General features: G+C 39.2%; 1 protein-coding gene across 1 annotated transcript; it reads left to right on the top strand.

Moving 5' to 3' along the window:
- The first annotated feature begins 4,174 nt into the window (after nt 1-4,174).
- Nucleotides 4,175-10,783, top strand: LOC114579503 (putative disease resistance protein RGA4). The gene has a single exon (XM_028694281.1). It carries the CDS (start codon nt 9,496-9,498, stop codon nt 10,645-10,647), a length of 1,152 nt encoding a protein of 383 aa, XP_028550114.1. The 5' UTR covers nt 4,175-9,495; the 3' UTR covers nt 10,648-10,783.
- Nucleotides 10,784-13,461: the final 2,678 nt, after the last annotated feature.

Raw genomic sequence — 13,461 nt, forward strand, 5'->3', positions numbered from 1 at the left:
ACGACCTTTCTTATGGCTTGTTGAGTAGACAGAGCTGCCAGCGATCCGGCCATATTTGGGCGTGTTGGATCTGATCTTTTACACCCATTCGAACCTTAAGCTTCAGGCTGTCGAAAGACTTCAAGTTTTTTCGGCTCAATTCTGTAGGAGTGTGTAGCCACAAAAGTCACTTTCTTGACTTTTGAGTCTTGGTTTGTTGTAGAAGGTGTTGTCTCGATCTTTTGAGAAATCACCTGCATATACTTTAGAGAATAAATATTCGTGTTCTTTAGCACAAAAAAATATTTGAATTGATAATTTTAAATATTTATTCGGGGATCTCGGCATGCAGCGCAATGTCGACCCGAATAAATATTTAAAATGCCCCCTGTCTTACAGAGACATTTAAAAATGAAATAAATTTGGAATTTTTTGAGATTTTAAATATTCATTTGGGGATCTCGGCGTGTAGCACTATATCGATCCAAATGAATATTTAAAATGCCCCCTGTATCGTAGGGACATTTTGGATAGGCTTTTCGTTTTTGAGATTTTAAATATTTATTCGGAGATCTCGGCATGCGGCGCGATGTCGACCCGAATAAATATTTAAAATGCCCCCAGTCTGATGGGGGATTCTGAAATGCATTCTTGTTGTACAAGAGAATTTCAAAATAAGAATGTAAGCATGCATTAATAATCATGCACATAACACTTTTGATCATCACAAAGTACATTAGTCATAAATTTTTTCATGCTTGGTACTTCTTTAGATGTCGATCGTTAATAGGCGCCATAGGCCTCTGACCGTTCAGATCGATCAATTGATAAGCTCCTCCTTGTTACACCTTCCCGACGATGAAGGGGACTTCCAATTGGATAGGAATTTGCCACCAATTTTTTCTGTGTGAGATGATTGGCCTTCTCAGCACCAGGACCAATTCTCCTTCTTAAAATGTTCGATGGCGCACCATATGATCAAAAGATTTTATCATTATTCCTCGATAGATTTCTAGGTTTTGTTGAGCTTGTAACCTAAGTTCATCAAGTGGATCGAGTTCTTCCATTCTGAGATGGGCATTCTTGGTTTTGACAATCACCTGTTCTTTTATCTCCAATCTCATTCTTTTTGAAGCTTGCTTTACTGGTGTTGCATCTAATTTGATGGCTAATTTGTGAACTGCTATACAAGGGGATAAGCTAGGCATCTCGACATATACCCGGGCAGAGCAGTCCCTGAATTCACAAAGAAACTCTTTATTTCCTCTGCTTGCTCTTTTGAGAAGAACATCACTAATGAAGGTTGGGCGAGGTTCTTCTCCAATATGAGAGGATATATTTGATAAGTGATGGAATTTCTTGAAGGATTCTTCAAGATGTCGATCATCGATAACATTGTCTGTAGGGTCATCTTTAGGTCCCAATTTTGATGATTTTTTTTTTAAATGGTGGATCTTTAGGGGTACACACTAGATGTCACACCATTATTTGAATTTTTTTTTTTAGAGATGTGAGTCTCTATATTTGTTTTTCACTTATGTCGGGACCTTTCGGCAGTGGATTCCTGGATATGCTTTCAAGTGTCGCACTCCAATGCTCACCGTACATATCTTTACTTTTTTTTTTTATTCTACCATCATAAAAGATGGTAGCTTTTAGCTCTATCGGGACCTTTCAGTGATGGATCTTTGAACATAATGATCAAATGTCACATCTTGATGTTCACCGTACACATCTTTCTTCTTTCTTTGCTCTACCATCAAGAAATATGGTAGCTTTTAACTCAATCAGGACCTTTTAGTGATGGATTTTTGGACATAAGGACCAAATGTCACATCCTAATGTTCACCGTATAGAGCATAGTATTTGTGGCGACCCCCAAGATCCGTGTAGCGAAAGGATTCATCTGATCGTTCATTCTCTTTTTCTGTCGATTTAGCGAGACAAACAAATTATCCAACAGCAACGAACGACGAAAACCGCTCCGCGGGCCCTGAAATCGGACTTTTCCTCTGGTTCCTTTTCCTCTGTCTCTCTCAGGAAAAAGATTTTTATTTTTATTTTTATAAAAATTCTCTCTCCTCAAATCGAGCTGATTTCCTTATAACATAAAGCTGATCGGCCCGGCCGATCCACCTAATGGTCCAGGCCGATGTGAACAAATTCACATCGTCCAGGACGATTCCCCAGGACGAAGCTGGACGATCGAACAGGTTTTGCTCTATGTATTCTTATCGTATCTGATCGTCCCCGGCCGATCCAAATCGGCCTGGACGATCCTGGAGCAAACTCTGTACCGAGCTATACCAAGCAAATTTGAACTAATCGTCCCGGGACGATCCAACTATTGGCCCGGACGATTCCATTCCAGCAAAACTCCAGAAATCAGTCCAGAAAACTCAGCTCTATCCATTACACTGATCGTCCTGGACGATCCCAATATCATCCCGGACGATCCTGGGAGAAAAATCCATTTCAGAGAGGAACAGTAAGGGGACGAGATCTCACAGTATTTTAGTTGCTACTACATCATTTAAATGACTAGCCAAAGATGGAAAGAAAAACCAATCCCCAGCGGAGTCGCCAGAAATCTGTAGGCGACTCCGATTGTTGGCTTTTAGCTCTATCGGGACCTTTCAGTGATGGATTTTTGGATATAATGATCAAATGTCACATCCTGATGTTCACCGTACATAGCTCAACATTATCATCAATTTTTTTACTGCTACTATAACATTTAGACAACTAGCCAAAGATTGAAAGAGAAACCAATCCCCAGCGGAGTCGCCAGAAATCTGTAGGCGACTCCGATTGTTGGCTTTTAGCTCTATCGGGACCTTTCAGTGATGCATCTTTGGACATAAGGACCAAATGTCACATCCTGATGTTCACCGTAACATCTTTATTCTTTTTTTTTTTTTTACCATCATAAAAGATGGTAGCTTTTAGCTCTATCGGGACCTTTCAGTGATGGATCTTTGGACATAAGGACCAAATGTCACATCCTGATGTTCACCGTACAGAGCTTAGTATTTTAGCTGCTACTACAACATTTAAATGACTAGTCAAAGATGGAAAGAGAAACCATTCCCCAGCGGAGTCGTCAGAAATCTGTGGGCTCCGAAAATTCGGCCCCGGCCTCCGCTCGCTTTTCTTATTCGGCGAGGGAGTTTTAACTGAACTAGTTCCGAGGTAAATTTTGGAAGGCAGATGGGTTTGTAGATAAGACACTACCCAGAGATTTCGCCCTCATTTGGTGAGGACTTTATGATCTGAGTTCTGGTTTCCTATAGGCGCAAGCCCCTATAGTTAATTACCCCTCCCGATCATGAGAGAGAACTTTCGATTAAGGCTAGTCGTCAATCAGATACGTAGAGATACGTGTTATCTGGCATATAATAGCAGCATAGGTTTAGGTATTTGAAATGTTTGGAAGTTTGGGAATTTGGGAAATTTGATATTTAAAAATAGAAATTTCACCATCTTGCACTTAAAGCGGATGGTGGGGGAATGGATGATAGGCCCGATCAAGATCCCATGGTTCCGTCGTCCCGGGCCATCGTGGTCCCTGGTCTACTTAGTCAGAGGAGATAGTCGACCCAACCTGACAGAAGGATCCTTGTCGGCAGCCATGGGTTGCTTCGTCCAAGGAGACCTTGTAGATCTGGGGTTGAATGTTTGTCTAAGGAGACAAATTTGAATCCACCTTAGCTATACAGAGGGCTTTGTGCCCTATCAATTATATCCTATTGATTCATATCTCAAGGATTTATCTGCACTTACCTAGACGTCACGTGTATACCAATAACACGCTCGTCGGGGCCCATGCAGGTTTGGGGGCATTTTATGATATTTATCGAACCTTGTCGACTCCTATTATTTGTTTAGAAGGATCGGGTTCAATTTTAATAACCCGCTCAGCATCCCTAAACGTCACGTGTGTACCAGTAACACGCTCGCCGGGGCCCATGCGGGTGTTTGGGGGCATTTTATAATTGAACCCTGTCAACTCCTTTTATCTACTTAGAAGGATCGGGTTCAAATTTAGTAACCCGCATAGCATCCCTAGACGTCACGTGTGTACCAATAACACGCTCGCCGGGGCCCTTGTGGGTTGAAATTATACTTTCCCCTTTAGTGTACCTATGTGTATACAATTTATAGTGCACGTGCAGGGGTACTTCGAAAGTATTTGTAGACGCCTTATGTCCGCTAATACGAATGTTGCGGATCCGGTGGCGTGGCGTAGCAGCTTCTGAATAGATTTGTTCGCTGCTTCGTACAGGTAGACTGTCGTGCACTACTCGTTGCATTCCGCTGGTGGATCGTAGTGTATTAACGAGTCTCCTGCTTTTTCGGTTTGTTGATTCTCGCATTCATCATGGTTCTTCCATATTTGCTTACATATAGTGTACTTTATATATAATGAATTTTCTACAGTAACTCGTAGGAGCTTGCATTCGTTGTAGTTATCTTGCACTTTGCTTGTGGATAGCTTTCTTAGGCACATCTTAAAGAACCAAATTGTTGCTAAGGTTCTTCGTGATTTATCTGTAATTCTCATAATTCTCTCTTGACTGTCGTTGATTTCACTTGACTGGATAAGTGACTTGTAATTCTGCTTTTTTTTTAATTATTGAGAAATTTGACATGTCATAAAGACATCTTAGTAAAATAAAGATCTCAGACATATGAGATAAGCCTCTTTGTTGCTATGCTCCCATGTTATACAGTTTGTAGATGCTTTCTTTTACCACAATCTCTTCTCCGTCTTGCTTGTGATATGATATGTTGCATGTCCATGTCCATGAAGGATCCCTTGTACTTGCAATTTCTCTACTGTTGTTGCTTATAGATGAGCCGTATTTATCATATTTCCCTTTGAAACGCACTTGCGAATGGCATACTTTTGTAGTTGCTCATGTGCATTGCAATCGTATTACTCTTATTTGTGCACAATATGCAAAGGGCATTTTTACTTAGTGTATACCCTTCAATATTATTTCTTAAATATCTTCTTCAACTTTGTTTCTTGCATGGTTGGGTATATGAACTTTTAAATTCATATTCAAAAATCCATTGATTACAAATTCTTTGTTGTCTTTGAGAATAATCTGTAGCAATCATAATGGACCTAGTGATGTTATATGTTGATGCTTATTCTCCAATCATCATGACATGTTTTATTACATATTACTAGTTTCTTCTATCATCACTTGCAAGTTGAGACATTGTTGCTTTTTTTTGTAAATAAATTGTATTTGACCCTTGTTCATCACACATTCATTGCAAGTCTATCTCACTTGGTTCAGACCAAGTTCATAAGTCTCATGTGATTTATTCAATTCAAGTTCATGTTCATAGTTCTATGTCCAACTCATTTGAGTTCAAATAGTCCCCTGCTGTCTTCTAGAGTCCAAGTCCAAGTTAAAAATGAGTTCAATCAAGTTCTAGTTCATTTGCACATTTTTTTATTTATTTGGGTTCAACTTCAGTTAAGTCCATTTGATTCAAGAATGAGTCCACAAATGTCCAAATAATGTCCAAGTCCTTGTATGTATTTCAGACAAAATTTTGGCAGCCTCCCGGCGTCTCCCCCGTTTAGGAGAAAAACTAAGAGACCGCCTACCCGCCACGTCAACAAAGACGTGCACGGTTGGAGTTTGTGAGACACCGCGGCAGTATTTTTTTTTGTATTTTTCTCCCACCACGGCCAACAAAGGCGTGCATGGGGTTTTAAAAAGTATTTTATGAAAAGATACAGTTTTCCTTTCCCCCCGCCCGAGGGTACTTATAAGTGACCCTGCTTCGCCGTACGTGCCGCACCAGGATCACATCCCACCACGGCCAACAAAGGCGTGCATAAGACGGTTCTCCGATTTGCCACGAACATTGAAGTAGGGTTTTGGTGATTGTCCGCTTTGTCGTAAGCATCGAACAGGCGTTCCATCCCACCACGGCCAACAAAGGCGTGCATAGGTGGTTTTCCGGTCCGCTACGAACAACAAAACGAGAATCTGAGTTAGAAATTCATACCTTCGCGATGATTGGTGGCGACGACGAGATGCACAAATACAACACATTTCCTCTTTTTTTTATCTCTTCTTTTTTTTTTCTTTTCTTTCTTTTTTTTTTATCACTCATACATATACACACACATACATGTACCAACAATGATAATATAACTAACTAATACTATCGACTGATTAACAAGATTGGTAAAAGACTCACAATAATCAACATTGATAACTAGCATTAATGATAATACTGGTAAAGTAAAATGGAATTAGAATGAACTAAAAAAAAAAACTTTGCTGCTTGGGCCCTTGCCAAGGGATTTGCTTGAGAAATTAGGTGGGCTTTTTGGCCTTAGAATGGGTATAGGAGAATTTCTTGAAGTGTGGGATTGTTTTAATGTGATTCTGGATTGCTGTAGGTTCCCACGTGAGAAAAGGGAGCAAGAAGCTTGGTGTAATTCATGTGAAAGGAGCAGAAGGTGAGATACAGTAAATGCAATACTCTCCAAAACAAACTTTACGTGAAAAGCTTTCTTGTGGGTGGATTTATAAGAAAATGAGCTGGGATTCGGCGTTGAGAAGAACAAGGTTGAGCTGTTGATCTTCAAGTGTAGAGAGCTGTAGGAGTTGGCTGTGATGTGGAGGAGATCGAAAGGGAGTAGCTGCTGTTTTTGCTTGGAGTAGTTCGGAGCAGCAGAGGGGAAGATGTCCAACAAACTTGAACTGATCACTATTTCTTCATTTCTTTTTATATCAAGGTCCTTGGTTAGATATTTCTCTTTAATGTTAATCTCGCAAAATGACAAGCAGAATAGACCCCATGCTGAGTCCGTGAGGTGCTCTCCATTTTACTGTCCATATGGAAATAGCCGAGAACCTCTTCCACAGTAAGCTTCACCATTTCAGGTGCAGTTGGGGCTTGGAAACAACTCAGGTTGGTATATGGGAAGATGGTTGAGCAGAAAAATGTATTCGGGACTCCTTGCTTGCGGTCTTGAAGCAAAAACTCTTGAGTTGCCGGTAATATTACTTCATTGGCGTGTAGCAGAGAAAAGGAAATGGAAGAGCAAGACTTTCGGTTTTTCTATCGTTGTGGAGAAGCGGGCTGCCTTTGTTGTGATGGAAGACTTCTGGGAGAAAGTGAGAGCTTCTTTCCTTTGTGAGGAGAAGGAGATATTGGCGTTGGGTAGATTGAAGAGGTGGAGGCTTTTATTTTTGTTGTTCCAAAAAGAAAGTCCAACCGGACTTCATTCTCCTATCTCTTAATTGATGAAGCAGATCTCCCCTCAGATGGGTTTTACGGGACGAGATCGCAAGCTCAGCGGGATTCAAGGAGTTTTGACAGGATTCAGAGAAGAAATAATCCGATTTGATACGAGGTTTGCATTAATGACATTAAATCCGATTTGACTTTTGATTTCTATCAAATTAATAATAATATTTAATGATAAAATATTATTATCAATATTATGATTAATCAGAATGACATTTGATCTTGATTTGCATGTTTCCTCGATATTTGTGGGTATTTAATCTCGTTGTGCGTGTCGATCTTGCCGAACAATCATAATTGGACAAATTAATAATGGATTTATGGTATTTCTGATGTTCCGGTCGCAACGGCGATGTCCGTCTTGAAATCGGACGTCATTTGAGTATCGTCGAGGTCTCATTTTCTTCGAAAAGCGTGTTTTGCCTCGAGATTCGTGCCACCATTATGGATACTTAAAATTGAATAAACAAAATACAGTTTTCGAAGGTTGACAACGTTCCGGACGCAATGGCACTATCCGTTTGTTAATCAGACGTCGTTTGGGTGGCAACGAGGCATCATTTCTTTCGTAGCGTATGCCTTCGCGTCATATTTGAGTCGACTTTAAAATTTACGACACCACCTCAAACGATCCAATTTGATCAAATAAAATATATATTTCTAATGGCGATGACGTTTCGGACGCAATGGAGCTGTCCTTTTGTCTATTGAACATCATGTCATCTCCGAAGAGGTAAATTTCTTTGATATGCGCGCTTTCGCATCATATTTGGATCGTCTTTAAAATTTGCGACACCACATTAAACGATCCAATTTGATCAAATAAAATGTAGACTCTTAATGGAAATGACGTTTCGGACGCAATGGTCCTGTCCATTTCATGATCGGGCATCATGTCGTCTCCGAAGAGGCAAGTTTCCCTCGTAACGTGTGCCTTTGGATCATATTTGAATCGCCTTTGAAATTTACGACGCCACCTCAAATGATCCAATTTAATCAAATAAAATGTATATTCTTAATCCTAATGATGTTCCGGACATAATGGCGCCACCCATTTTACAATCGGACATCATTTCACCACCGACGAGGCTAAGATCCCTCGAAATACACGCCTTAGCATCATATTTGAATCCCTTTGAAATTTGCGACACCACATCAAACGATCCAATTTGATCAAACAAAATGTAGATCTTTAATGGCGATGACGTTCCGGACGCAATGGCGCTGTGCGTTTGTCGATCGGACGTCGTTCGAGCATCTTCGGGGACTCGTGTCCGCGATATACGCATCTTTGCATTACATTGGAATTTGTGCTACCAATCTATATACTCCAAATGGAATAAACAAAATGCAATTTTCGTAGGTTGGCAATATTCCGGATGCAACGATGAAGTCTATTCGTCAATCCGGGATCGTTTGATCAGTCTTGCACTTTAATTTCTGGTGTCGGTCGTCCCTTTTGACTGGTCTCGTCCGATTCGATTGTGAGAGGCCTCGACCCAATAGAATTCAATGTTCTGATTGCAACGACACCGTCCGTTTGGCAATCAAATGTCATTTGACCCTTCAAGTGACGTATGGTGCCAAGGGGAGCAAGGCTTTATTCACCAATTGGGGTCCTTTCTCTCATGGTTTGAGATATAGGGGTCAACAGTACAAAGTTGCCTTCTCCAATTCCTAAAACTCTTCGACACTTGTCTGTTCTAGCTGAAAATCCAAACATCATAAAGGAGATTGAGAAGTTTAAATATTTGCATTCTCTTTCCTTGTTCTATCTACCTTCTTATCAGGATATCTGTGCACTTGGTAAAATATTCAAAGCAATGAGAAGCCTACGCTTGTTAGAGGTATTTGCCACAACCTTGGAAATGATACCTGAGGAGATTGAAAATTTGATACATCTTCGATTCTTAAATATTACAATTCGGGATTTGACTAAGCTGCCAAGATCTGTAAGTAATCTCTATCACTTGCAATACATAATCTATATTGGATGGATGCCAAGGCAACTTGAAGAGGATTTTTTACCAAGTGACATTAATAACCTTTCTAACTTGCGTTACTTGGAATTTTCATATGGTTGTATTTCATCGATATGTGGGATTGAGAAGCTAAAGTATCTTACAGAACTGAATAACTTTGTTGTTAGAGATGTGAGTGGTTATAGAATTGGGGAGCTGAAGAACATGAATGATCTTTGCAAATTAGGAATCACTTGCCTTGAAAATGTTAAGGATGCCGAGGAGGCTCACAGATTTGACCTTATGGTGGAATATCACTGATTTGAGGAACATCAATTTATATGAGAATGTGCTCGACAACCTTCAGCCACCAAATTGTCTAAGGAATCTGAATATAGATAGCTACATGGGTGCAAGGTCTGCTATATGGATGAACAACGTCAATCTTATCACCAAGCTAGAGAAAATCAATTTGACAAACTGCATGGAGTGGGAAACTCTTCCACCTTTTGGGCAACTGCCCTTCCTCAAGACACTGATACTTGATAAAATGCCGAAAGTAAAATGGCTCGAAAGTAAATTTAATGGGAATGATAAATACCGTGCCTTTCCATTGCTAGAGGTTTTACATATTACGGAATTAGAAGCATTAGAGGATTGGTTTGAGGCAGGAGTAGCTGCTGAAGATGGATGTTTGTTTCCTTGCTTAATTCAACTGGAGCTCCAAATCTGCCCGAAGTCGAAAGAGTTGCCCTCTTTGCCTTCTAATCTCAAGAGCTTGGACATGCTATATACGGGGTGGAAGACTTTGAATTTTTGTAGCAATTCAAATCCTATTCTTCTTGAATCATTAAAGGTCACTTACTGTCCAAACATTACATCTATTCGTCTGGCTGATGAAATAGCAAGACTTGCAGCACTAAGAGACTTGACAATTATAAATTGCCCCAATCTGATCTCTCTCGGAAGATATCCAGAAGTGGAGGCCAATAATAATTGTCATCTCATGCTCAACTTTCTTGAAATAAGTGATCCATCGATGTTGCTAATGGAGCCATTGAGAAGTATCGCCTCCTTAAAAAAGCTGAGTATTATGTATAATGATGAGGTGGTTTCATTTCCAAATGAGGCGGAGCAGTGGTTTCTGAATGTTAGTTCATCTCTTTCTGAGCTGCAATTTAAATGGCTCAAATCCTTAGTCTCTCTCCCTTCAACCTTGGAAAGCTTATCTTCGCTTCAGAAACTATCTATTGGTCCTGCCGTTCATATGCTTCGGGAATTACCGAACCTTCCTCCCTCTTTGGAATCTCTATCAGTTGGGGGATGTCATCCAGAGTTAAAGGAGCGCTATCGAGAGGATGGAGGCTCCGATCGCCACAAGATTGCTCACATTCCTGAAATCTATATTTCTACCTAAGCAAACTTCTTTTTACGTACGTACTTATCTTATTTGTTTGATATCCGTATTTTTTAATGCAATCTCAGCATTAATCTGTTTGTAATATTTGATGTAATCAATTTTATTTATGTATCACTCGATGTACTCAACTTTATATATAAATATATTCTTCTTTTAATATTCCGTTATATATATTCACAATTAAAATTTAAATAGTTCTTTTTAATATTTTATTGGTTTCTTGAAATGAAATAATTATTGAATTATTATTTAATTTTGATTTTATGTTTTTTAGTTTGCAAAAGCAAAATAAATATTAATGATCAGTCATCTTTAATCTTTTTTTTTTTTGCAGTTTTATCAACGTTCGTATTAATTTTGTTTATTGATTTATTTATTTTTTTAGACACATGCTAACTTCTTATTTGGAAAAAGTGGAAGCGGAAGCTGAAGCTACAATTTGAACTCATTTAAAAATTTTATTGTCATTGCACAAATAGCTACAATTTGAACTCATTAATTTTATGATATAAAAAAAGAAAACTACTATTAATGCCCAACAGTTTCTATCTTGCATTACTACTCTTGATTGTTGCTTTACAAGAGTTGTATTAAAAATGAAAAGATTAAGGTTTTAATATTTTTAAAAGAAATTTTTTAGTAAAAAATTCTAGTTGAAGAAATTCTTATACTAAAAAGTTGCTTTTGAAAGAATTAATAAATACATTTCAAATAATGCTTAATAAGTCTTTGTTGTGACAGCTTTCATATTGTTTTATAAAATAGGTTTTTAATATAAAAATTACAACTAAAAAAATATTGTAGTAAAGTGTTGTTTTCAAAAGCAGTAAAAAAGTTATCCCAAATTACTAATAACTTAACTATAACTATATCTCTGTAACAACCAAATTAATAAGTAATATCATTAATTTATTGAATATATTAAAACATTTTAAAACTTGTTAATATTTATGATGTTTAAATCTTAATTCATTTATATAAGCTTAAGAACTTAGTTAAAACACATCCAAATGAAAACTTCATCACAATTTATTAACAGATTTAATATTAACAAATTAAAAAATTTTGAACTCGCAATCCTAAATGTTTCTCCTTGTAAATTTACCATTAAGAAACTCTTTAAAAAAACACCATTGTGCTATTATTTCATCATTGCTTTGTAGATTACCAATTTTTTTCTTTTCAATCCAATAACTCATCAACTGATTCTCTAAATTTCTTTAAAGCGTCTAATTATTTGAGAACAGGCTGCAACGATCAAGTCGAATTGAAGTCATACCTAATACAAACTTTTTTTTTATTTTTTTTATTTTTTTTTTATTTTTTTTTTTTTAGAAAAACCCCACAAAAAGGGGTCTACACGTTAATAAAAGGGCAAATTACAAAATCCTTATGGGAACCACAATCCCACACCCCAGCAAAAGGAAACCACAAACAAAATCAAGAAGAAGTCCAAATCAGCAGCTAAAAAAGGGCTCAGTAAACGGCCGAGGCTTCCAGCGACCCTGAATCCTTGCACGGACCGTCCAGTAAGGTGTAGACAAGGTAGAGTCCCACCAAAGGTTGCCACCAGAGAAAACCGGGCCGCGAGCCCCTTCCACATCATTGCCCATAGCCCACCAAAACAGCAAAAGCCCCCACAAAGCATATAAAACCCGAGGGTCACATGAAGAGAACAAGCGAGCAACAAAAAGACAGGCAGGGGAAATCAACGTTTACGTCGGCCTCTCCCCCAAAATCTCCCCCGAGTTGCACCAGTGATAGCAGGTCTCGTACACACCAGAGTGAAATCATTGTCATCCTCAGACGCCATATCACCTACAGACGAATCAGATTCCGACTTACCATCCGATGAAACATTCAGCCAATTAAGTTGTTCCCTGATCTCCACGCCAGCAGGGTCACCTAAACATTTAGTCATGGCTTGCGTTTCAATCTCCTTCACTGGGACATCAATTAACCTGTTAACCAAAGGCATACTCTCCACACTGGACGGAGGATCCGCCCCAAAAACGACAGGAGAAGATTCAACAATCAAATTAACAACATCATCACCATCCGGCATATCAAAAACCTGACCACACCCAATTGGATACACAACACCCAAAACCGGTGAATCTCCAGACCTCCTTTCACCCACGTCCAGAGAACTCGCTCCAAAAACAGGAGCCGAGTCCACCTCCGCACCCAGACCCACCTCCAAAGAGTCCAAAGTCACATCCGGCGGACAAAGACCGTCCACCAAAACCGAGGGAATAAACGGAATTGCATTAGGAGATAACGAAGAAAACTCACCATCCAACACCTTGACACCAACATCAAGCATATCCGGGTTATTACAATTATCAACACCAATAGGAGAATTCGTCTCAAGCTCCGAAAGACCAACAGCCAAAGCAACAGGGACAACACCGGCCACAGGGGAACCCCCTGACGGCATACGAGCAGGTAGCACCCCGAAACCAACATCCGAATTCGACACAGAGCCTGTATCAAGGTTATTAGATACCGCAGGAACATTATTCACCAGAGGACATCGATCCAAGGGGAGGGAAACACAGTTTAAAGAATTATTAGATACCAAAGTTGCAGTAACATTAGGATCCTTAACGACAACATCCAACACATCATTAACCACCTTATCATTACCAACAATCACATCCTGTTTCTCAGACACAACCACCGCCGATTTAGCCATAGGATGTAAAACAGAGCAGAAATCCTTAGAGTGGCCTAAGGTATGACAATGCATACAGAAAAGCGGAATGTCCTCAAAAACAACCGATTGAACATAACCCGTTTCCACCATTT

This window comes from Dendrobium catenatum, unplaced genomic scaffold, assembly GCF_001605985.2.
Source record: "Dendrobium catenatum unplaced genomic scaffold, ASM160598v2 fragScaff_scaffold_51, whole genome shotgun sequence".
Taxonomy (NCBI): Eukaryota; Viridiplantae; Streptophyta; class Magnoliopsida; order Asparagales; family Orchidaceae; genus Dendrobium; species Dendrobium catenatum.